Here is a 27,472-nt window from a genome sequence, read left to right as displayed (position 1 = left end):
AGTAGGCTTGTGCAATTCGTTTCGTAACGAATCGAAATTCAGCCAAATTTTGCATCTTTCGGACATTCGGATGCATTGTTATTCAAATAAAAAAATAACGAATAACAACGAATACGAAAGAAATATAACGAATGAATTCGAATGAATTCGACATGATTGGGTAATTCTTTAAAGATCTAATGAAACAAAAGGTCAGCTCAAAGTAAATCTTATGCCGCGTACACACGAGAGGACTTATGTCCGACAGACTTCCAAAGGAGTTCCGCCGGAGTTCCGACGGAGTTCTGGCGGAGTTCTGGCGGACTTTTCGACCGAACGGACTTGGACACACACCATCACACCAAACTCCGACGGAGTCGAACGTGATGACGTACGACTGGATTTCGAATAAGGAAGTTCATAGCCAGTAGCCAATAGCTGCCCTAGCGTCGGTTTTAGTCCGTCGGAGTAGCATACACACGAGCGAATTTTTCGAAGGGGACCGGGTCCGGCGGAGTTCCGTCGGGAAAATTTGAAGCATGTTCCATATTCTAAAGTCCGTCAGACTTTGGTGAATCAAAAGTCCGTTGCAGCCCACACACGATCGAATAGTCTGACGGACTCAGTCCATCGGACTTTGGATGTTGAAAAGTCCGCTCGTGTGTACGCGGCATTATAGTCCAATCAGCTAATTAATTTTGTGAGGATGGATTACTGGCAAAGTGCATTCTTGAGAATTGAGTTAGAAGGGTGTTGTATTGTATTTGAGCCGAGGAGAAGAGACGTTGTCATTGTGTGTGTTAAAAGATTCAATAAACAAACAACTTTCCAAACTACGAATCATTATCACAAATGTCTATACATTCATAAATAGCAAATTTCAACGAATACGAACAAATGAATTTGACACTCTACGAATAATAACGAATTATCTGAAAATGTATTAACGTAACATAACGAATATAACAGAACAAAATTATGTATTTTACGAATGACAACGAACCGAAACTAAACAAAATTTTCCGTTGTGCACAAGTCTAGCTAGCAGACTTGAGCCATGTATAAATGAACCTGTGGAGTCATACCATTCATGGAATCTATCAGAAAACAAAACCGCAGCAAGGAAGACAGATGACAGAAACGTGATGTGAGATTCGTGGGAGAACTGAAGTTTGGCACTTTATTGAATAGTCAGACAAGTCCGGGATTAAACAATAAAAAGTCAGCCAGAGACAAGACAAAGACTGAATGGAGATACAAGAGTAAGGACAGAGTAGAAGACAGACATGGCCCTTAGCTACAAATCCGGTAATAGCCATTTACCTTTCCAAGCTGATTTTACCTATACATGCAAACCCAGTCAAGCAAAGAAATCAGGATCCAGGAATGGAACACAAACCATACTGGGCATATGAACAAGAGAAAATAATAAAGACAGAGGCTCAGGCTCAGCACACCCAACAAAGACAATCTACCTAATCAGCAAGTCCTTGTTTGGCCACATCACAACCCATTGCTATGTCATCAGGTCAGGTGAGGACCTAGTGATGACATGACTTTTGTTTCTACTATAAGATAACTTTTATTTCATCCTTTTTAGTATAAAGAACAATTCTTTTAACAAGGCTATTATGTGGAAAACAGTGGCAAAGATGGATTTGGAGTAACAAATAATTCATAAGGAGCAAAAATAATACCTTGTGCCTCTGGGGATTTAATCATTATTATGAAAGCATATCTAAGGGTATTGCTTGTAGTCTCTGTACCAGCAAAGAACAAGTCAAGTACTGATCCTATTAGGTTTTCCTCATGAAATTCTGTATTTGGGTTCTGTTTCCCCTGAAAGAAAAACACACATTTTTAGTTAACAGGAAGGCCTCATGCACAATGGACATTTTTACAGCTGCTGTTTTTGGCTCCAGGCCTTTTTTTTTGCAGCCAGTAAACTTACCCAGAATGTTATTCTATGTGTCCATGTACACATAGGCTGTTATCAGCGTCTTTTGGCAGGGAAGTTTTCTGGCTGTAAAAAAAAACAGAACTAGTGGGTTTTAAGAGGCATTTTTCAACTCTGATAGAATCTTAACCACTTAAGGACCGGGCCTCTTTTATAGATTTGTTGTTTACAAGTTAAAAACATTTTTTTTGCTTGAAAATTACTTAGAACCCCCAAACGTTATACATTTTTTTTCTAACACCCTAGAGAATAAAATGGCAGTTGTTGCAATACTTTCTGTCACACAGTATTTGCACAGCGGTCTTAAAAGCAAACTTTTTTAATTTTTTTTAAATAAACTTTTTTTAATTGAAAAATAATACAACAGTAAAGTTAGCCCAATTTTTTTAAAATATTGTGAAAGATAACGTTAAACCGAGTAAATTGATACACGACATGTCATGCTTCAAAATTGTGCCCGCTCTTAGAATGGCGACAAATTTTTACCCTTAAAAATCTCCATAGGCGACATTTAAAAAAAGTCTACAGGTTGCATGTTTCGCATTACAGAGGAGATCTAGGGATAGAATTATTGCTCTCGCACTACTGATCGTGGCAATATCTCACATGTGTGGTTTGAACACCGTTTTCATATACGGGCACTACTCACGTATGCGTTCACTTCTGCATGCGAGCTTGGTGGGACGGGGTGCATTTTAAAATGTTTTTTTTTCTTATTTATTTGACTTTTTTTTTTATTTACACTTTTTTTTTTTAAATGTTGTCACTTTTATTCCCATTACAAGGAATGTAAACATCCCTTGTAATAGAAAAAAAGCATGACAGGACCTCTTAAATATGAGATCAGGGGTCAAAAAGACCTCGGATTTCATATTTACACTCAAATGCAATAAATAAATAAATAAATAATTAAATTGTCATTTACATTTTTCCCTTTTAGAGCTATGGGCGGAAGTGACGTTTTGACATCGCTTTCGCCCTGCAGTGTCATGGAGACGGGTGGGGGCCATCTTCCCTTCACTCATCTACATGCACAGCCATGCGAAGGATCCGATTGCCTCTGCCGCTGCAGGCGGCTTTGGTAAATGGCAGGAGGCACTGGATCATGGCGGGAGGTCCATCTCCCACTGCTGATAAAAGTGATCTTGTGGCGAATCCGCCACAGAGACCACTTTTATCTTGTACTGGACCGAATACGGGAATTCTGGGGTTATGGCAGCTATCTGCTGCCATAACAACGATATCTGTCCTCAAAGTTAGGACGTACATTGGCGTGTGGTGGTCCGAAAAAGGTTAAAAACACTAAACAGCATGGCTATTCAGTGTTTATCAGTGTTTTTGAGCCATAAGCTTTTGTAGGAGTATAGTTTTATGGAAAAAAAAAGCATTGAAAAGCACTACTGCAAAAATGCTGCAAAACACTTTCTACAGCTACAGTTTTCTACAACTAACAATACTGGCTGTAAAATATACATATAGTAATTTCCGCCTGCGACTCGGCGGCGACGTCAGACGCCGCCGAGCTCTGAGAGATCCTTTTTAAGGCAGCTTCCCTGTGCCTCATACCCTCTGCGACAGACAGCCAATGTGGATGTCTCGGTGTATACTTCACCAGGGTAAGAAGTCTAGTTTTATTTTGGCAGTATTGATTGCAACTCCGCAGTATAATATAGCATTGGAAATTCAAAAATAATTGTTGTATTGTAATTTTTTTTTCATTATTATAGATTGGCGACATACCACTGTTTATCCCAATGCAAAATTATTTACATTTAGTAGCAAAGTCTGTAAGATACAGATTGGCCCTTGGGGCCCTTTTCACTGTCCCATTGATTCTACAGGTAATTTTAAATAACAAACAATCCCTATGCTGTCGTTTTGGTGTTATTCTTTGAGTGGTCGCAATTGTTGTGACACTGACAATTTATATTCTAATTAAAAATATTATATAATTTTTTTTTTCCTTATGTGAAACTTCAGACCTCAACTTTGGAAGGTCTCTCTGCAAGCATTTAATATCCTGGCGCTCCCACATATTTTGAGGCTCCTTTGTCCTTTCTTTTCAGCTTTCAATTTGCGATCTTTTTTCACACATTGCAGGTGAGATCGGCATTTCCCATATCTTTGACCATATGCTATTAATGCTCCTTTATTATTATATTTTATACATCTATGCTTGACCCAGAATACCTGATCATATGTTTTTGTAACATTTTTTTTGTTATGTTTCAACTATATTTATTAAATGTCTTTTCCCCTTTTCTTTGCATTTATCATCCAATACAGCATTACAAGCAATTTGTACCACAAAAAGCTCCTGATGAAACTCGATTTGAGTGAAACATGTCGAGTGTGGTAAAAGTTATCCTGACTCAAATTGATTGAATTGTTGTAAATTTTGCTGTCTGCTGGATGTATTCACATTCATTGTGTTTTTAGATCATTTGAACATTATGTAGTTGTTAATAAATGTATAGATTTTATTTTTACCCATGGTCTGTTTTTTGATCATTACTGGTTCTCATAAACTAATCTGTATTTGATACCATTAAAAGTCCCTGGAGGTTTGTCACCTCCTTCCCTGTGTATATTTTTTGTAACAATTCTGGCGTTTTTTATATCATGCACTGTGCATGAGGCCTTAGTGGTACATGTATATACATTTACAAATGTTGCGCCATAAAATAAACAAGATACTGTGAAAAAATATAACCTGCATACATCCCTTAGCAGGTAAATAATATACAACCAAAATGTCTCTCATAAATAGTATCACACTTCAAAATCTTCACATTTCACCATGTATATACCACCAGATTTCTTATCCAATATATACTTAAAACTTGTGCCTCACATCTTTTTGTTGTTGGGAGTTTAAATGTTGCCACAATTTTGTGCATGAGGAAGAAAACCAATCACAATAACATCTGAATTTCAATTTGGATGATACTCCAAAGGGGAAGGCTCATTGTGACCTGAATCTTTGCAAGTCCATACATAGAGGTGAGGGCTTAAGCACAATGGTGGTGGGTGTCACAGAGCACAAGTTTGAAGTATATATGGGATAAGAAGTCTAATGCCCCATACACACAGTAGGACAGTCCAGCCACAGATTTTGGCCGAAACTTGTGTTGCATACATACGGTCGCACAAAGTTGTCGGAAAATCCGATTGTTCGGAATGAGGCAACGTAGAAAACGTACAATGGGACTACATTGAGGCCAGTAGCCAATAGCTTTCATCTCCAAATTTTTTTCTGAGCATGTGTTGAACTTTGTATGTCGGAATTCTCTACACACGATAGGAAAAATTCATTTCGGAAATTCCGACGGAAAAAGTCTGATAGAGCCCACACGCGATCGGATTTTCCGACAACATAATCCGATTTGACTTTTTCCGTCTGAATTTCTGACCGTGTGTATGGGGCATAATACACATGGTGAAATGTGGTATACACGTGGGGAAATGTGAAGATTTCTAGGATTGATACTATTTATGAGAGTTTATGAGAAACATTTTCTTTGTACATTGTTTACTAATTAAGTGCCATATGCACATAAGATTTTAGAATGTGCCACATTTTTATTCGTATATAAATAAGAATATTCCCCACGTGGGGTTTATATTCCCAGGGGGTTTAGTACATGCCCCACACTATATAAGGCCGCCTGTCTTGCAGCCTTCTGTAGTGTGTTGCGGAGGCGGAGACAGATAGATTGCTGGTATTCTCATACTAATAATACTACAGGCAGGCAGTTGATTCTGCTAGCTGCAGTATATCAGTACAGTATATACGTCCCAGCTTTGTGCAGCTACATCTCTCTGCAGGCAATTAGTATTTCTGGAAGGCCAACAAGGAGAGGCAGACAGTTACGAGCCAATAAAAGAGGGCAAGCAGGCTCTGTGTCTAGAAGCAACAGTGCTGGTCGTGAACATGGCGCATCCTCATCAGCACGTAACCATGGAACATGCTTGTCCTTTTTTTCGGCAGCCGGCCTGGTTGAGCCGCCACATGCTGAAGACTTGGTAGAGTGGATGACCAAGCTGTCCTCATCCTCCTCCTCCTCTCTCACCCAGGCTCAGGGTACTGGCAAAGCAGCTGCCAATGTGGCCTCTTCCCTCGGCTCAAGGGCATCAGTCACTCCTTCCCTAGGCCCACCATGTCTTCCTCCTGAGGAGTCCCTTGAACTGTTTGAGCACAGTGTTGGGTACATGCTCCATGAGGATGCCCAGCGTTTTGAAGGCTCTGATGATGATACCCAGCTAGAGGAAGGCAGTAACGTGAACCTAGAGAGAGAGGGTGCCCAAGAAGGACAGCAATCTGGCAGTCATGTTCCCCCAGCTGCAGCATACTGCCAGGTTTGCTCCAGTGATGAGGAGGGAGGGGATGATGAGGTCACTGACTCCACGTGGGTGCCTGATAGGAGAGAGGAGGAGGAGGAGAAGGAAGAGACACATCTCCAAAGAAACAGGATGCCCGTTAGGGGCCAGCTTAAGGGCAGCACACCAACTGCATCACACTGCAGAGCTCCGCATGTGCAGGGCGCTGCTTCTGTGCGTTATTCCAAAAGTTCTTTGGTGTGGGCCTTTTTTGAGATGAGTGCATCAGATCGCACCACTGCTATTTGCAACATATGTCTCAAGCGTATCTCGCGTGTCCAAAACATCAGCCACTTGGGCACCACATGCTTGACCAGACATATGTCGACCTTCCATGCAGTTTGTTGGCAAGCGCACCTAAAAGACCCACACCAAAGAACAAAGCGGATCTCTCCTTGCTCCTCATCAGCTGGGATCTCCAACCCCACTATACCTTCAGTCCTGAATCCTGCACTGAGAGGAATGAAGGTGTATAATTAGGTGTGTCGCAGTCAAGTACTTGTGGGCAATCTGCTAGCAATACACTGACGTCTGATTGTACCAGGCAAATTTCCCTGCCCCAGCTGCTGCACCGCCGAAATAAGTTCACTCCCAGACATCCACATGCCCAGCTGTTGAATGCTAGCTTGGCTAAATTGCTAGCACTTCAACTGCCGCCTTTTCAGTTGATAGACTCTTCCCCCTTACATGAGTTTGTGGAATGTGCGGTTCCTCAGTTGCAGGTTCCCAAATGCCACTTTTTTGCACGGAAGGTGATTCCAGCTCTCTACCAGCATGTGGAAGGCAATGTCTTGGCCTCGCTGGACAGGGAGGTCAGCGGTAAGGTGCATATTACCGCTGACTCATTGTCCAGCAGGCATGGACAGGGACATTACCTATCTTTCACGGTGCATTGGGTGACTATGCTGGCAGCTGGAAAGGATGTAGGACAAGGTGCAATAGTGTTGGAGGTTGTTCCGCCACCACGCCTCCAAAATGATACTACTGGGGATTCTGACACACCTCTCTCCTCCACATCCTCCTCTTCTTCGTCCTCCATGGCCTCTTCCTGTGCTTTGTCCTCGGAACCAGCGGTGCTCCATAGGCGTTTCAAGGGGCTAAGCAAGTACGCAGGCAAAAAGATGCCATGCGGTGCTTGCGCTGGTTTGCTTGGGGTGACAGGAGCCACACTGGGGCAGAGATTCTGTCAGTTCTGCAGGGGCAGGCTGAGAGGTGGTTGACACCATGCCAGCTTAAGCCAGGAATGGTGGTTTGCGACAATGGCACCAACCTCCTCTCCGCCCTCCGACTGGGACAACTGCCCTGCTTGACTCACGTCCTTAACTTGGTGGTGCAGCGGTTCTTGGGAAGGTACCCGGGCTTACAGGATGTCCTGAGGCAGGCCAGGAAAGTCTGTGTGCATTTCCGCTGGTCATATAATGCCAACCATGTTCTTCATGTATGTATGTTTTTTAAACATGCATGCTTTAATTAAATGCCCCCTTACCCCTCCCTCCCCCAAATGTGAGTTTATGTGCGGGTGTGTGTGTATATATATATATATATATATATATATATATATATATATATATATATATATATATATATATATACACAGTATATATATATATATATATATATATATATATATACACTATATATATATACACTAGCTCACAAAAGTGAGGATACCCCTCACATTTTTGGAAATATTTTATCTTTTCATTTGACAACACTGAAGAAATTGCACTTTGCTACAATGTAAAGGAGTGAGTGTACTGCTTGTATAAAACAGTGTAAATTTACTGTCCCCTCAAAATAACTGAACACGCAGCCATTAATGTCTAAACCGCTGGCAACAAAAGCGAGTACACCCCTAAGTGAATGTCAGGTCACCTTGAGGTAGGTGACAGATGCTCACCATTGGGATCAGGTAGTGGACCCTACGGCTGACTGCTGCGGATGGGAGTCAAGGTGGTAAGTAAGGCAGGGCTGCTGGAACACCAAGACAAATCCCACCGAGGTTAGAGCATAAGATTCCCTAGGGCACCGAGTCTAATGCCGCGTACACACGACCGGACTTTTCGAGGGACTAGGTCCGACAGACGTTCCGAATGAACGGACTTGGCCACACACAATCACACCAAAGTCCGACGGATTCAAACGTGATGACGTACAACCGGACTAGAATAAGGAAGTTCATAGCCAGTAGACAATAGCTGCCCTAGCATCGGTTCTTGTCCATCGGACTAGCTTACACACGAACGGATTTCTCGGTCCGGCGGAGTTCCGGTGGAAAAATGTAAAACATGTTCTATTTCTAAATTCCGCTGGATTTTTGGCAAGCAAAGGTCCGATGGAGCCCACACACGATCGAATTGTCCGACGGACTTGTTCCGTTGGACCTGTTGTGAATTCATGAAGAAATACATTTAATATTCACTGGCAGAGATAAGAGATTTCAGTAGGCCTAAAAAAAAAAAAAAGTGGATGAACTATAATGTTGATATTATTGAACTGTGACCCTCTTGGAGAACTTCAAAGCAAAATACACGATCTCACATGTTTTTCCAAATGTTCAGGGGATTAGTTATTCTTGTAAGTTTTACAAGCCTGTATTGAGACAAGATGTTGCCTGAACAAAAGGATGTTTTGTCACAGACACCAGAAAAACTCTTATCTATCTCCTTGAATGGACAAGGAAGGCCGTGAAAATATATATGGCAAGGTTTGGGCCATACTTAGGATGTACCTGTGACTAACAGTCATTAAACCTGAATGACCAGAACAAATATCCCATTGTCTCAGAAAGTGAGAGATCAACAAAACCTATTGTGTGAATTGTAGAGACTTGAAGGACACAGCTAAGATCTAAACATTTATTGGACTGCTCCAAAGTTCATCTCAAAACATGGTGTGAGAGGGATATACAAGTCAGACATATTTCAAAAGTACTTCAAGTAATTCAAACTATATGTGATATGTGTAGGTCACCAAAGAGATATTATAATTTTAGTATCTAATGATCTAAAGAACTTTGTCATAAAGAAATTATATATAAAAGTATGTTCATAAGTAGAAGTGTTTTAGCAACGAATTAGTATTATGAAAAATATATACTCATTATTATAACTGTATAAGAATTTAACCTATGTTTAGATAAACAAATATTGATTGGATACCCGAATTATACATGTATCCATATAGATAATAATTGTAAGTGATATTGTTTGATATATATCTAACCTGTGTCCTTTATAAATGGACTAAAGATTAATAGATATACATTGATATGCATATATATCACCATTTTATGCAAGTGATTAATCAATAATTATGCTAAGCGTATTTGATAGTATGTGGTTAGTAGAATTCCCAGTTTGAGAGATTATTTTCACTAAGGTACAAAAAAATACACAATATAAAATTAAATATATCACTTATAGAGATAAACCACAAAACACATGTGAGACACCTGGTGGTTGAAGGTGCAATTACCTTAAAAACATTTAGACTACTGGGAAAGGTGATCATTAAGTCTGCCTGCCAATAGGAAAGGGACACATACCCTCTGGGCAGAACTTAGTATAATTTTATGATCTTTTTGTTTGAGAGGATATTTAAGAAACGAAAAAGATGGTCAAAGAAGGGAGCTCAGGGGGAAACTTAGGGACCCCCCCCCCTGAGAAGGGACACTGGAAGACTCCTAGACAAACTGATACTCATGCACCATGCATGAATACATATTTTTACATTCACAAAGATCCCTGCTCCTTGGAACTCGGAGGTCACACAAAGTGATTCCTCTGTAAGATAATCTATGTTGAAAGCCACGGCAGCCATCTTAAAATTCCTGGTAACCAACAATCCACACTAATAACCATATTGGAAATGGGTAAATATTTTTATTATATCTTCTATGTTCTTTTAAATATTGATGTTTTTGAATATTCTATTATTGATTGAATCGTTCTCCCGAATCAATAACCGCCTTTTCGATTTTTCTCTAAATTTAATTTTTCATTATACATTTCTTTTTGCATAGATGCCAATTTTATTGACAAACAAATGTCTAATTTATTTCACATTGTTAACCACTTACTTACCTGCAGTATAGTAACGGTTGGACATGTGAAATACAGACATTCTGTTTAATTGTCAATTATTATAAGGTTATTGATTCTACCGAGAAGTGATAATGGTGATAATTAAGTCCAAGGTACTACTACGCCCATTTTGTGGGTGTTTCCATTAATTGTCAAAATGATCAAGTAATGCAATCTGTATTTTAATTTCATGTAAATATTTGTCTTTTGTCAACCAATAAATGTGACTATTTTTTATGATCACTTGTCTCCGTGAATATGTTTCACATGTATAGACTGTGTCATATAGATTGATTTTGTATCTTAAAAATATCTTCATTAAAAATTACTTAATAAATACTGTGCGGGAAAATGTCCTTAAAAAGCACAAACAGACCTTTGCTGTCAAAAAGTCCGGTTGTGTGTACGCAGCATAAGAGCCAGCAGGTGATCACCAGAGCCTCTAGTGGTGAGGATGGACCGGGCTGCAACTGGCTCCAGGTCACGACCCCCTGGGTCCCCAAGCTCACAGTAGGCAACAGGAGGATAGGGATAGTAAGGGAATAAGCCAAGGTCAGGGCCACAAGCAGACAAGGACAACGGAGTTCACTCCAATGGTTCAGGGTCACAAGCAAACAGGGATAGTCGGGGACATGTCAAAAGTTCAGGGTCAGAAGCAGACAAGAATAGTTGAGAACACGCCAAGGTCGGTAACAGAAACAAACATAGAGCACATGGCAAGCAGGAAACAGGAAGCCAAACACAAAGGTTGATCAGCAGGGTTGGCCTGCAGTGCACAGGTTAATATAGAGTTCGCTGATAGGAGCTGGGGTGGAGCCATGCTAGAGGAGGGATTATAAAAGCAGTCAGGTGAGAGTCGGCTGGTCTCTAGAGATGAACACATGGAGACAGGTAGGCTGACAGACAAAATCTATTGCATAACCATGACAGTGATAATGGCCAAATTGGGTCCAAAGTGTCAATATTTTGTGTGGCCACCATTATTTTCCAGTACTGCATTAACCCTCTTGGGCATGGAGTTCACCAAAGCTTCACAGCTTGTCACTGGACTCCTCTTCAACTCCTCCATGATGATATCACAGAGCTGCTGGATGTTAGAGACCTTGCACTCCTCCACCTTCTGTTTGAGGATACCAGTCCATCACCTGTACCCTCGGCTTCTTTAGCAAGGCAGTGGTCGTCTTGGAGGTGTGTTTGGGGTCGTTATCATGTTGAAATACTGCCCTGTGGCCAAGTCTCTGAAGGGAGGGGATCGTGCTCTGCTTCAGTATGTCACAGTACATGTTGGCATTCATGGTTCCCTCAATGAACTGTAGCTCCCCAGTGCCTGCAGCACTCATGCAGCCCAAGACCATGACACTCCCACCACCATGCTTGACTGTAGGCAAGACACACGTGTTTTTTTACTCCTCACCTGGTTGCCGCCACACACGCTTGACACCATCTGAACCAAATAAGTTTATCTTGGTCTGATCAGACCACAGGACATGGTTCCAGTAATCCATGTCCTTAGTCTGCTTGTCTGCAGCAAACTGTTTGCAGTCTTTCCTGTTCATCATCTTTAGAAGAGGCGTCTTCCTGGGATGAAAGCCATGCAGACCAATTTGATGCAGTGTGCAGTGTATGGTCTGAGCACTGACAGGCTGACCCCCCCCCACCCCTTCAACCTCTGCAAAATTGCTGGCGGCACTCATAAGTCTATTTCCCAATGACAACCTCTGGATATGATACTGAGCATGTGCACTCAACTTCTTTGGTCGACCATGGCAAGGCCTGTTCTGGGTGGAACCTGTCCTGTTAAACCACTGTATGGTCTTGGCAACCATGCTGCAGCTCAGTTTCAGGGTCTTAGCAATCTTCTTATAGCCTAGGCCATCTTTATGTAGAGCAATAATTATTTTTTTCAGAGCCTCAGAGAGTAATTTGCCATGAGGTGCCATGTTGAACTTCCAGTGACCAGTATGAGAGAGTCAGAGCGATAACACCAAATTTAACAAAACTGCTTCCCATTCACACCTGAGACCTTGTAACACTAGCGAGTTACATGTAATCGGGGCGGGAAAATGGCTAATTGGGCCCAATTTGGACATTTTCACTTAGGAGTGTACTCACTTTTGTTTCCAGCGGTTTAGACATTAATGGCTGTGTGTTGAGTTATTTTGAGGGGAAAGTGATTTTACACTGTTATACAAACTGTACACTCACTACTTTACATTGTAGCAAAGTGTCATTTCTTCAGTTTTGTTACATGAAAAGATATAATAAAAAATTGACAAAAATGTGAGGGGTCTATTCACTTTTGTGAGATACTGTATGTACAGTATATATAGGCATGTGTGTGTGTGTATACACGTGTTAATGCAATTATAACTTTTCATTAATCTGTTAATAATTTTTCATGAATTTCTCAATATTTCATCACAGTTTTCTACTACTAATCTTAATTCAATTTTTTACCGTGTTTTTCGAATACATTTTTCCTTACAACTCCATTTTACATTTTTTTCTCTCATGTGTGTTTCTTACTGTACATGTGTGCGTATGTATGTATGTGTGTATATATATATATATATATATATATATATATATATATATATATATATATATATATATATATATATATATATATATATATATATATATATATATATATACACACACACACACACATATATACGGTATATATGTTCAGTATTACTAATCTGCTACTGGAATAATCGCTACCTATTTTTATAATTTTTTATTTATTTTAATTCACTGTTTTTATTCATTTTTTTATTCATTTATATTATACATTTTTACTTATTGGCTCCATTCTTATTATAATATCTTTCTCTCCATCATCCACCCCCACTCCATGCAAGCGTTGTATGTATCTTTTAGAATTAGAGTTCCACCTTAATGGATCCTGTGTCTGGGCAGGTTTCTCTCCCCAGTACACATATACCTCAACCAAGATGGAGTTTTTTTAAGGCCTGAGGAAGGAGCATGCATGCTCCAAACGCAAAGCCGTCTCCTCTGACCCAGAAGTGACGTCATCTCTGATCTCCCCTGTGTTCCCCGCTGTTCCCAGAGGCTGCGAATGCTGGACTCCACCTGCACGAGCTGTCAGCTGTACCCCAGAGACACAAACTTTCAGGAGAAAACCACACCGGATCCTGCTGCAGGATTACTACTACAATGCTTGTATTCATGCTCCTTTTGTGAGTAGTTTTACTTTTGCCTTAAATGGTTTACCCATACTGCACTTAGAGACGCTGTGTTTCTTTTCCTTTGTTGCATTGCAGAGACTGCTTTTAGCTCTTTACACTGGCTGTCCTTAGTGTTGGAACAAGGATTTCTCTCCCCTTTCATCTTAGAGACTTTTGCCATGGACTTTTCCCCTCTTATTGAGAGATTTTGTTGCTCATACACCTTTCATCTGTGTACATCTCCAGGGTTTTTCCTCATATGAACACTGAGTTTGTTTTCTGTCTGTTTGTATCTAAGGACTGGTAAGCTTTTGTCTAGACACAAAAATATTATGTATCTGGTACAAAACAAGGCATGAAACAAGTCTAAGCAAATCTATAGCATTACCTTATATACTCTGTTTCACATCACACCTAGGATTGTCCTAATTTTATTTATCAGAGTTAGGAAAGATTTGCAATATACATGTGTGAGCGCCTACAGACTTGTACAAACAGTACAAGTATCTTATGATGCAAAAGCCAGACATTACACTGGCAAGATGCCTCCTCTTGGCTATTAGAAGATGAAGTAATTGATATAATAACAGTACATTTGCTTGATTACACAATATTACACAAGTTTCAGTATGATAGCCAGTGCGAAATCCAGTCACTATGTGATTCAGAAGCCTCATAAAGTAAACAAAAAAACTTTCTTTATCTGATAATAAACTTGTAAGACTTCAGGCATCCTATACCTAAACATTAACAGGTAATATATGTTTTTTCTTTATAGACCACACAGAGGGAAGATTTGGCTGCTACCACCCAAATTTCCACCCACAGAGCTGGAGAAATAGTACATTGCAGTGTTTTTTTCCCATTTTGCCAAATATTGATGGTATTTGATGGGTGTCAAAGAAAATTCATGTAGGAGTTTATACAGAGAGGAGATCAACTGGGTTTCAATAGGCCCTTAAAGTGTTACACTAACCCCACAACAGTAAAATCATTTTGTATATGCAGCATAGCATGCTTGTTATACTCACTGTGGAACTTAAAGCAGAGGTCCACCCTAAAGTTGACCTTCCGCTCATTGGAATCCGGAATCCGGCGCCACAATTGGCACCTTTCAGGGGGGAGGGGGGTGCAGGTACCTGTACAGTACAGGTATCTGCACCCACTTCCGGGATAGCTCTCTGCGGAAAGGGGCGTAGATTACGCCCCTTTCCGAAAGTCCCCTGCTGCCTGCTGGGAAACACACAGATCCCAGAGGCAGCGGGTCCATCCTTATTGCGCAGCGCGACTCGCGCATGTGCAGTAGGGAACTGGGAAATGAAGCCGAAAGGCTCCACTTCCTGATTCCCATACCCAAGATGGCGGCGGCAGCACCCGAGAGACAACCGAGAGATTGGCTTCGGGTGCCAACATCGCGGGCGCGCTGGGCGGGCAAGTGTCCTTATTTTAAAAGTCAGCAGCTGCAGTATTTGTAGCTGCTGGCTTTAAAAAAAAAAAAATGGCAGAACTTCCGGCGGACTCCCGCTTTAAGGGGTTAGTGCTCTGCATTGTGTAAAAAGGCTGTTTTATGCTGTGACCCCCCCCCCCCCCGCAATGTCTACCTGGGGATAGCCAACCTGCACATGCTCAGTTGTGTCTTTTATGCTGAAGAGAACAGTTTCTTGTTCTCAGAGATGGCACATGATATTGACATCACATATGTGGGCAGGTATACAGGCTGCAGTGAAAATCTTCACCTTCCTGAACTCTCAGCACTGAAGAAATTGTGCAGTTTTGGATGTAACCATGGTATACAGATCATCCAAAGAGGTATATAGTGGCAATATTTTAATGTAAAAAGAAGATTTCACCCCCCCCACAGTGCCACTGTGGGGGGGGGGGGTGAACTATTTACATATTACTGGGTTTAGTAACACTTTAAGCACAGATGTATTAGAATCTAGTAAACCGATCTAGATCGAATGTTAGTGTGGGTTCTTCCATTATCAAGTAATCAAGTAATGCCCAAACTGAGGAAGTAAGAATAATGGAGTTGAACTGCCTTTTTTTTTTTGGACTTGAGATCAGCAAACGAATGTAGTTTGCAGGTATCTGGATGAATAAGATATTGGAGCTAAAATATTTTAGCTTGAGCTCATGATATCATTTTAACTGGACAGACTATCCGGTATTTCTGGATTATAAAGTAAAATAAAAATGTAAGAGACCAGGGATGTGATTTTATATAAATGCAACCTATTTTTTTTCTGCAGAGATTTCATCTGTTCATTAATTTGTTCTAGCTTTTTATTTTTTTTGGTGTCCAATTTAATATGAAAATAAGCACACAGTACAGATTTGTTTGATCGTCTTCAGAGTAGTAAGCAGTCACAGGGATCTGGGGGTGAAATGGGGTAGAAGTGCCGTAGCGGGGGAGGGTAAATCACAGGTTTATTTGGTGCCGATCAACAGCAAAGCATTCTGGAACCCGTATGAAGGCAGTGCAGCCGGTTTGTTCTCGGTAGCTGGGAAATTTCATCTAGCTTTTGATCATATCTGTCCATTCGTTCCTGTATTTCTTCTACCCATCCCAGCACCTGGCCAATATCCGAAAATATATAGAGCAAAAGAGAGCGCACGCTTGAGGGTTGAGGGTTGCTCTCACAAACATTCGGTTTACAGTAGCATATCCATAGAAGACTCCTTTCCTGATCTGCAACAATCAGTTGGTTCACAGCGACTTGTGGTGTGGTTGGGGGGAACTGTGAACACAGGCCACCTACTTTCTGGTATCACACGCCGCTCAAAGCCTCATCCACTATGGTAATCTTATACACTGATGCCCCCCCCCCCCCCCCCCGCCACTCCACATCGTCAGCCAATGACATCATGCAGACCAGTAAGGAGTTCACAGGCACAGAATGTCTACAAAGCGAAGGGGGTTATTTAGCAACAGCATGAATATTTATATAGTTCTATGTGAATTAATAGCACTAACTTTAATCAAATTGTAATAATATTGTTAAAAAATTAAGATTTAACTTATCATATTTCTTAAAACACTTCTATAAATGTTTTTTTTTTTAAATGCTTAAAAATATATAATCAATATTTATAAAACAAGACATACTATATATAAATAGCTGTCATCAACAACTAGAAAACAGAAAAAAACACACTGCAGGAGTAAAATCATACATTTCAATAAATTCATAATGCATAATATGATATCAAAAAATATAAAAAATCATCCTGATGAGAATTAAGTCATAATATATATTGTATTATATATGTGTACCGTATTACGTGTTATTTTTTGGAAAAAGAAAAAAAAAAGAAGTAATAATTATTTTATATCATTTTTTATAAAAATTTAAATTTGTTAAAAATAGGGTATTAATAGGTAATTATATGAGAGTACCAATTTTGAGTTCTTCATTTAACCCTCCCAGTGCCATACTGTTTAAGGTAAAAATCCAGAAAGATTCACGTTTGCACAGCGTGCAACCTTCCAGGATGGTCATAGGTATAGATTCTATACCGAATAATTCCAAACCTATAGTACTGCCACCTTTTTTTATATGAATCTACGGTGTTCACCAAACCGGGTTCTCATTGCCTGCACCGTTCTACCTACATAAAGGTACCCACATGGGCACCTCAACCCATAGATAACAAACTGGGTATTGCAACAAATGAATTGTTTTATATGGAAGGTGCGGCCATCTTTATAGTTGAATGACTTCTGTCCGTGAGATATAAATTTACACACTTTACATTTGGTGCCTTTACATCTATAGCATCCTGTGATATTGAAGAATTGAGGAATGTTTTGCATTTTTACATTTTGTTTGTCTTTGAGACAACTCGGGGCAATTAAACTTTTAAAATTTTTCTCTCGTTGGGACACTACCCGAGGCTTATTGTGGAGGATTTTCCCTAGTGCTTTAACCTGCCCCAGGATATTCTCTTCATCTATCATTTTGGACTTACCAGCTCCCGTGCATCTTGCACCTGCCTGCCTAGGGCTGCCATGTCTGTTCTCTATCGTGCTTGTCTCTGCTGACATGTACCGCTGGATACCTCCTGGGCTTGCAGCTGGCGGAGCCCCTTTCCCCGCTTTAGCTGACTTTCCTATCATTTTACTAACTTTATTACTTGAAAGCCTAATTCAATCTCTGGGGCAATTCAGAAGTTTATCCACTGATAGCCCCAACCATCAACAATTATCTATAAATGGGAGAAAACAGCAGGTAGAGGCAATCCACCATTAAAACAGCAGCCTTCAGTAAATCTGGTTGGCCAGTGGTGGCAAATAATGGCTATATCAATAAATGTCTGTGGTCATCTCACTCATCAGCCAGCCTCAGCGCTTATCAATCCTTGACAATAATTATCAGCAACCACCAAAAATGATCAGCAGCGGCTATTTAGCAAGTATCGGAGTAATCAAGGATTAATGCAGTTTTGTTAGCAAGTGGGCTTAGAGTTAGAAAGCAGTAATGAGTGCAGTAATAAGGGGAGGGGAGAAGTGAGGGTAATATGTACAGATTGTGGGTTGAAGCAGAGGGGTGAAGAAAAGAGAGTTTGAGGAGAGAGGCTGCAATTGTGAAAAGGAGGAGAGGCAAAGAGTGCATGTTTCAGAGAAGAAGGTGAGATGATTTGGAAATGAGGTCACCTGTAGTCTGCTGTAGTTTGCTTTGTGCAAATCGCTGAAGTGCAAGAGTATAAGTGCCACTTATTTAAAGAACCCCACTTCTTTGGAAGAACCCCCTGTATGTGCAGCCCCCTATATGTGTTCCCCCGTACTTGTTTTCCCCAATCGTCTTTCAGGACAGCCACCTTAGAGAGACACCGGCTCCTCCCCTCTGAGGAAACACCGCCTTCAATTTCATAATTTAAGCCTCCTCCTCCCTTCGTTCCTCAGTTATGGTGTTTCCTCCGGCGGGGAGACACCGCCAAGGAACCTTAAGGCTGAATTCGGTTGGTGAAACTGAAGCCATCCGAGCGGAGCCCCGGCCTCGCTCGGCTATCCGACCGTTCATCGGTCGGTCCAGGACAGTCCTATCAGCGGGGAGCTGAAGTGTTCGTACTGTCCATATACCCTAAACTCCGCTTGGGGAAAGCAGGAAGTTTATGGGGTCGTCCGTTCGTTCACCCGCGGGTGTTTCAACGGAACAAACAGTCCGGTCGGCTGGGGAAGCTGAATACTCGACTGACCTTTACACGCACTCCAATCTTCGCTTGGGGAAAGCAGGAAGTCTTTGGGGAGGTTCATCCCTGCGTTTCGCCCAGTGGGGCGCTGAACGAAGGCGTCCAGGGCCCCCCTGTGTATGCAGCCGGCTGGGAGCTGGAAGCCGGACCGGTAGGCGGGCGACGTCAGTTCCGGTGGGGGCGGACCCCTTCGTTCGATCCACGTCTTCCGGTTCCGGACGCGGCACGTGAAAGGGGAACCTAGCGTTTGGCTGGTGCAGCCTCTCTTTCCACAGTTGCACAGGTAGCTGTTAGAGGCACGTTCGTACCACACTTCCTCAACGGGAGAATGTCCGAAGCAGAGGCTTCAAAAACTCCTGGAGATAACAGCACCAGCCACTCGAAGGTAAGAGGAAACCTGGGGAGGTGTTCCCTTACTTGTATCCAGTAGCTCCACTGGTGTTCCCCCTTGGTGGTCGGGGGGAAGGGTAGTGTGTCTGGGATCCTGGTGATGGTTGATCCTAGGGGGGGCATTCCCGGTGGTCCTCTATGTAGCGCTGGTGTTGCTGTTCTTTTAGGCTCATGCTGCTTCTTCCTGTGTTTTGTGTCTTTCAGAAAGCCACGAGCAAGTCCCCCCATGGTTCTAAGAAGAAGTGCCCTTCATGTAGAACGTCTATGGGAGACTCTTGGTCTAAAGCAATTTGCAAACAATGTATTGAGGATTTACTTAAGGAACAGGCAGCAGAGCAGGGTGCAGATCTGGTAGCTTCTATGAAGGAACTCTCTGGTACCTTTCAGTCCTTCCAAAACTTTTTTTCCAGTTTTCAGTGGCCTCAGCCCCTGAGCACTCCTACACCAGCGCAGCAGAGTGTACCATCTAGCCCTGTGGACGTTCCTCCTGCAAGGGGAGAGAATCCAGAGGGTCCCAGGGAGGAAGCTGAGGAAGAAATTGACAGTGTCGTTTCAGACTCCCAGGGGGAGTCTGACGCCGAAATGTTGGATGGGGAATCCAACAGAATCTCGCGGTATAAGCTTTCCCTGGAGGATGTGGATGAGCTCTTGGGAGCTATTCATACCACTTTAGGCATTCAAGAAGAAACTAAGACATTGTCACTCCATGATCAGATGTACAGGGGCATGGGGGAACAAAAGAAGCGGGTGTTCCCAGTGCATAACGTCTTGATCGATACCATCAAGAAGGAATGGCGGGATCCCGAAAGGAAACCTTTCTTTTCCGGGGCATTAAGACGAAGGTTTCCTTTTTCGGAAGAAGAGACTCTCGTCTGGAATAAATCTCCCAGATTAGACGCTGCTTTTTCCCAGGTGTCCAGACACACTGATCTATCCTTTGAGGATATGGGGGTACTTTCTAACCCTATGGATCGAAGGATGGATTACCTTCTTAAGAAGGCCTGGGATTCATCACAGGGAAATCTTAAGCCAGCCATGGCAACCACGGTGGTGGCCCGCAACATGGAGTACTGGCTCACCCAGATTAGCGCACACATTGAAGCAGGGACAGCAAAGGAGACTATTCTATCCTCCTTTCCCATGCTTCTTAAAGGGATAGCCTACATAGCGGACGCTTCGGCTGAATCCGTGAGAATGTCGGCAAGGTCCTTGGCCCTGACCAACTCTGCCAGGAGAGCCTTATGGCTGAAGACCTGGCCTGGAGACAATGCATCCAAACTTAAACTTTGTGGAATCCCCTTTACAGGAGATCTACTGTTTGGACCAGGTCTTGAAGCGGTGCTAGATCGCACAGCAGACAAAAGAAAGGCCTTTCCTGTTAAAAGGAAATTTGGGGAACAAGCCAAAAGAAAGACTCGTCCCCAGAAAAGGGTTGTAGCCCCCCGTACTGTTCAGCAGAAGAAAAGTTGGGGACTCAAAAGCAAGGGCCCCGGGGGAGCAATTTTTCGCCCTCCTGAACAGCCCAAAAAATCTCAGTGACAGGGTCACGGTGGGAGGAAGATTGGGGGCCTTCCTCCCACAGTGGGAAATGATTTCCTCCAATCAGTTTGTCTTGGGGATCGTCAGAGGAGGTTACCATTTGGAGTTTTCGGAACTCCCTCCTCTGAGGTTCCTTGTCACCGAGCTGCCAAAATGCGCAGAAAAATCATCTGCCCTTCTTTCCTCTCTTCAGGAGTTGGAAGAACAGGAGGTGGTAGTACGGGTTCCAGTAGGAGAGACAAGCAGAGGCTTCTACTCTCACGTCTTCGTGGTTCGCAAGCCTTTGGGAAAATTCAGGCTCATCCTGAACCTGAAGCCCCTGAATGTCTCAGTTACCTACAGAAGGTTTTCGGATGGACTCGGTTTACTCAGTAAAAGCACTCCTTCCTCCGAACTGTTTCATGGCATCAATAGATCTGAAAGATGCATACCTGCATATTCCCATCGCAGAGTCCCACCAGCGGTTTCTCAGACTGGCAGTGAGAACTCCAATGGAAGTACTACACCTTCAGTTCAGAGCGCTTCCTTTCGGGCTATCCTCTTCCCCCCGAATCTTCACCAAAGTGATGGCAGAAGTTCTGGCATTTCTGCGTCTCAGGGGAATCTCGGTGATCGCATATCTCGACGATCTCCTCCTGTTTGCCCCTTCCCCAGCACAGTTAATTCAGGATTTACAGGTCACAAGAAACCTGTTATTAAGCCTGGGTTGGCTCCTGAACCTGGAGAAATCCAACTTAATCCCTTCCCAGAGGGTCACTTTCCTGGGGTACGAGTTGGACTCAACAGTACAAAGGGTCTTTCTTCCTTTGGAGAAAATTCAAAAGGTAGACAGGGCTCTGTTGTTTCTTCAGGGCAACCACCAGATCTCCATAAGGAAGATCATGTCAGCGCTAGGGTTGCTGACATCTGCTCTTCCAGCGGTTCAGTGGGCAGGGTTACATTACCGCCCTCTACAATTATTTGTGCTGAAAATTTGGGATCACAGCCAGGGATCTTTGGATTCTCTGGTTTCGATTCCAGATCAGGTAAAGAGGTCCCTCTGGTGGTGGAGGAAGGGAGCAAATTTGTCCCAAGGTCTAGAGTGGGTCATGCCAACCTCCAGGGTGGTCACGACCGATGCAAGCAGCTCAGGTTGGGGGGCACACCTAGACTCCCGATTAATACAAGGTATTTGGGAAAAGAGGGACTCGAGGAGATCCTCGAATTGGAGGGAGCTGAGGGCAGTAGATCTAGCTCTCAGAACCTTTCAGAAGGAGCTCCGGGGGAATCACGTAAAGGTAAGGTCGGACAACTCCTCGGTGGTAGCTTACATCAACAGACAGGGGGGCACCAGGAGCAAATCCTTATGGGCCCTAGCGGAAACCATCCTCAGATGGGCCGAAGCAAATATCCTGTCCCTTTCAGCAATCCACTTGAAGGGAGAACAAAATCAGGTGGCAGATTTTCTCAGCAGGAGAACTCTGAGAGAAGGCAATTGGGTTCTCAAGCAGGAAATATTCGAAATGATCACCCGGAGATGGGGGATTCCTGCAATAGATCTCTTTGCCGCAAGGGAAAACGCGAAGGTAGCCACTTTCTTCTCCATAAACAGGGGGGACGGGGCATTGGCGGTGGACGCACTAGCACAGAGTTGGGGTTTCTCCAGGTGCTATGCCTTCCCCCCTCCCGTGCTCATTCCGGCAGTATTAAGGAAATTTCAAGTGGAGAACACTACCCTTATTCTAATTGCACCTCACTGGCCCAGGAGGCCGTGGTTCTCGATCCTGAAGGGCCTGTCTGTAGAACCCCCCTGGATTCTCCCAGTGCAGGAGGATCTCCTGTCTCAAGGTCCGGTGTTCTGTCCTCAGGTAGGACGATGGAACCTGGCAGCGTGGCTTCTGAGGAAGAATTGCTGAAAGCCAAGGGCTTCTCAGACCGGTTGGTAGCCACTCTTCTAAACTGTAGGAAAAAGGAAACCCAGTCCATTTACTTAAAGGTATGGAGACGGTTTAACAGCTGGTGTTCAGAGGGTTCCTTCAATGTGCACAGCCCTGTAGCCGTTCTAGAGTTCCTACAGGCAGGGGCGGATAAGGGGTTAGCGCTTGGAACACTAAAGGGTCAGGTTTCCGCTTTGAGCGTGTTTTTAGAGAAACATCTAGCGTCAGATCCTTGGGTCGTAAGGTTCTTCAGAGCCCTAGGTAGGCAGAGGCCGGCTTCAAGCTCCCCCTTCCCAGTTTGGGATCTTTCTTTAGTTTTACAGGTTCTCACAGGGGAACCTTTTGAGCCGTTAGAATCTTGCTCATTAAAGCTGATCACTCTCAAAACGGTGTTTTTGGTGGCGATCACTACAGCAAGGAGAGTAAGTGAACTCGAAGCCCTTTCTGTCAGGGCTCCCTTTTTTCAGGTTTTTCCGGATCGTCTGGTTTTGAAGATAGATCCGGCCTTTTTACCTACGGTAGCCTCTAGTTTCCACAGGATGCAGGAGATTGTGCTACCTACGTTTTGTTCAAATCCAGTTAGAGAACAGGAACACATTTTTCACAGACTGGATGTTAGAAGATGTGTTCTTTATTATTTAGACTGCACAAGTCAGTTCAGAAAGACTGATTCACTTTTTGTTTTATTTTCAGGGGCCAGGAAGGGTTCCAAAGCCTCTAGACGTACCATAGCTAGATGGTTAAAGTTAGCCATTGGGCAGGCATACGTGGCAGGGGGATTAGATCCTCCAGCTGGGATTAGAGCACACTCAACCAGGGCCGTGGCAACTTCTCAGGCAGAGTGGGCTGGTGCATCTCCGGAACAGATCTGTAGAGCTGCAACGTGGTCCAGTTTTTCTACGTTTGTGAGACACTATAGACTGGACCCTCTGTCAGCCAAAGACCAAGCCTTTGGTCGTAAGGTGCTACAGGCAGTAGTCCCACCCTAAGGTAATATACTCGCTTATCCTCTCTAAGGTGGCTGTCCTGAAAGACGATTGGGGAAAAATGGAATTACGTACCGGTAATGTCCTTTTCCAGGAGTCTTTCAGGACAGCACCGGTTCCCACCCAAATTGTTGCAGATCATCGGGAACTCATTACATGAGACCGTCAGGTAAGACTTAAAAAGTTTATTTGTTTGACGTGTTCTTGTGTCTCCCCAGTTTGGCGGGAGGTACTCTGGAAGAACTGAGGAACGAAGGGAGGAGGAGGCTTAAATTATGAAATTGAAGGCAGTGTTTCCTCAGAGGGGAGGAGCCGGTGTCTCTCTAAGGTGGCTGTCCTGAAAGACTCCTGGAAAAGGACATTACCGGTACGTAATTCCATTTTTTATACTGTGTTGAGTGTGGATTGTAATATTAGGCACACTACTAGCAGAGCAAAACTTTCACACCACAATCAAACTGCAAGAGGACCAAAAGGCCAAAATTGTAAAGATAAGGGAACCTATAATTTAGGTAAGACTTAAAAGTTAAATAAACATTGAAATAATGTGAGCATGGCTACAGATGGAGTTGAAACAGCGGTGAGAAGCAGATTTAACAAATATGCATTTGAGCAGTCAGTCAAAGTTCAGTTTAAGGTAGATTTACCTATGAAGAGAGAAGAAAATGTTCAGATGGATGATGCAAGAGCAGAAGTGACACTTATTTAAAGAACCCCACTTCTTTGGAAGAACCCTGTGTATGTGCAGCCCCCTGTCTGTGGACATTAACTCCACCCATTACATCACTAAGAAGGGTTGTCTCTAGGGGCCTAATGCCCAATTACATAATCTTCTATATCACACTATATTGGAGAATATATTGAACAGAGCCACCAAGTGGCAGACAAGCTTACTGAACCTGCCAACATGCTTGTGATGCCTTCATACAAAATTGGAAATTCAACTCCATTTAATTTACCTTTCCGTGGACAAAAGTAAAGCACTTTTTTATATATCTGTGATCAAGGCTTGCAAGTCAGAATGCGTGAATCCCTGTATGTTTACACAGGTGTTTTGCCTTTCATTTCTATTTTAAACTGTATGGATTGTTTTAAAAGGTGAGGGTTTACATATATTTTAACGAAGATTTCAAGTCAAACCATACACTTTAATTTTAGAAAAATTTGCATTGTAATAGCAATCCAAAAGTAGTGAACATTAGGGGTGCACATCTTCACTGGCCTCATAATTTGATTTGATTACAATTATCCGGTCCACTATTCGGTTTGATTCCGCTATGCATCACAATTACTGCGCACGGTTTTCTTCCAAAAAGTAGTCAGAAGAACTCAATTTTTTTAATTTTTAAAGGACAACACTCCCTGCATGTATCAAAGTGTAAATACAGTAGACAACTTAAAGAGGAGCTCCAGACTGCTCCCAAATGACTGCAAACGATGGTAAGAGACTGCAGACATGATACAGAAGATGGTCAGAAACTGCAGACATGATACAAGAGATGGCCAGAGATTGCCGACATGATACAAGAGATGGCCAAAGACAGCAGACATGATACAGGAGATGGCCAGAGACTGCAGACATGATACAGGAGATGGATCCTATCCAAGCTGACCAATACCCCGCCCCCCTCACCACTAACTTGTCACCATATAGCACTGTTTCATTACCTTAGCGCTCCTCTGCCCAGTGTCACCACAGACCAATTCCCATCCTTCTCGACCAGCATCCACACAGTCCTCTGCTCCCCCACCTTTATACAGTAAGCATGCAGATAGGGCAATAAAACAAAAAATGGTGTGCAGTGCTTTGCAGTGATAAATGAGCAAATGAGTCTTATTAAGTACTGAACAAATATAGCCCTGAAATATCTATATTTTTTCTGAATGAAAGCCACATTTACTGTTAGAATTTCTTTTGTTTGAGAAAATAAAATTCCATCCTTCTCCTTTTAATTGTTATTTATCAAAAATTATGATCTATTTTTTCCCACTATCCAATGAATGTTACCAAAATATTCAAGCAATATTCTGCAGCTTAAAGTGTTACTAAACCCACAAAAGTAAAATCAGTCTGTATATGCAGTAAAGCATGCTTGTTATACTCACGTGTGGAACCTAGGGGGTTAATCCTCTGCATTGTGTAAAAAGGCTGTTTGATTCTGTCTTCTCTGATCCTCCTCTTTTTTGACTGTCCCCAATCCATCTCCTTATAGAACAGAGCCTTGGGGCAAGCTCAGTTTGGTCTGTATTGCTGGTGAGTTTTTTTTCCTTTTCTTTCTTGGTAGAATGCATTTGATCAGCACAGGACCAATCAGCACTGTCCAGACAAAGGGTCAGGGGTCCTGAAGCCTCAAAGGACAATCAAGGGAGAACAGAAACTTACATGCTTTAAGCAGAGCTCCACTGGACACTGAAAGAATTTACTAGGTAGGCAGCTATATACTTGATTAGAAAAGCTATTTAGCAGTTTATATTTACAAAAATAATAGCATTTCCATGTTCTGTGTTCTGTGGGAGACCAGGTATAGTGAATGCAAGCTCCTGGGTTTAGTAACATTTTAACTCTAGCAGAATAAAAGAATGACTTATTAATGTCTGAAGAAATTCATGCTGGATCGGGATTAATGTTTCTAGTCTATCTCTGCCTGTACTTGTCCTTATACATTTTCATGAGAAGACTAAATGAATAATGAAATTAAAATTAAAAATGCACCCACCATGAATATCACCACTGCCCAATGCCCCATACACACGGTCAGACATTCCGACCACAAAATCCGTCTGCTTTTTTCCTACGGATTTTGGTCGAAACGTGTGTCTTGCATAGACACGTCGCACAAAGTTATCAGAAAATCCGATAGTTCGGAATGAGGTGACATACAAAACGTACAACGGGACTATAAAGAGGCCAGTAGCCAATAGGTTTTGTCTCCAAATTTTTTCTGAGCATGCGTGGCACTTTGTGCATCGGAATTCTCTACACACGATCAGAAAAAGTCCAATAGAGCCCACACACGATCGGATTCTCTGACAACATAATCCAATCGGACTTTTTCCCTCGGAATTTCCGACCATGTGTATGGGGCATTAGACCCAATTTTTCAAATATTAAGTGTTTCTACACTGTGGGAGGTGTTTTTACTAGCGGAAGACATGGATCCTAGTTCTTGCTCTGCAGAGACACGGGATCCATGCTTTCTCTCCTGTCAGGATGGCAATCTGCCTTGTTTACATACCTCTGCTTGATGATTGGCAGGTGCCGGTGCACATCGAGTCCATGGTAGCTGCTGCTGGGCTCCCGCTAGGGTTTCTACATCATCCCTTTAATCCAAGACACATTAGTTACACAGGTTCTGTGGTTGATTAAGGTGGTAATTAAACTCTCTTGGTGCCTTATCTGCATTAAATCAGCCTCAGAACCTGTGTAATTCAAATGTGTCCTGCCTCCCGCATGTGCGCTCCCTTCCTGGAAGAGCCGGATTATGTATATATACATGATCTGGCACAGAATTGCCAGCCTGTGGCAGTAAAACTGATATAGGGTGGACCTTAAGCGGTTAAGCTAAGACAGCCAAAAAGGATAGATTTAGACCATAAGGTTAGGGTTAGTTGGTGTGATGAGTAGGGTCAGAATGGCTACTGGTTTCCCGTATATTGACTAGCAACATACTGCATGAAGGAACATTTTTGCAACTGTATGTGTAGCTATTTTTTTGTGCACTTACCCTCAGTGTAATAATGAAAGTATGCATATTTACTTTCCTATAAGATATTCCAATAATTAGATCAATCTCTTTGCGAGATGTTGGGTTTGTCAAGGACAAACAGCTTGTCTTTATTCAAGCACGCATGCATG

The 27,472-nt window shown here is 42.6% G+C and overlaps 1 protein-coding gene across 1 annotated transcript in view; it reads left to right on the top strand.

The window, feature by feature from the left end:
- The first annotated feature begins 13,411 nt into the window (after positions 1–13,411).
- LOC143982536 (cytochrome P450 2A5-like) overlaps positions 13,412–27,472 on the top strand; it is a 71,015-nt gene continuing 56,954 nt past the window's right edge. The window contains exon 1 of the mRNA XM_077481369.1: positions 13,412–13,604. Coding sequence (XP_077337495.1) covers positions 13,484–13,604 — 121 coding nt within the window. The 5' untranslated portion in view covers positions 13,412–13,483. The remainder of the gene's footprint in view (positions 13,605–27,472) is intronic.

The sequence above is a fragment of the Lithobates pipiens genome, unplaced genomic scaffold (assembly GCF_037356315.1).
Source record: "Lithobates pipiens isolate NorthernLeopardFrog02 unplaced genomic scaffold, aLitPip1_a1.2 Scaffold_1, whole genome shotgun sequence".
Lineage (NCBI taxonomy): Eukaryota > Metazoa > Chordata > Amphibia > Anura > Ranidae > Lithobates > Lithobates pipiens.
Note: the sequence above shows the minus strand (reverse complement) of the source record. Positions and strands in the feature narration are given on the sequence as shown.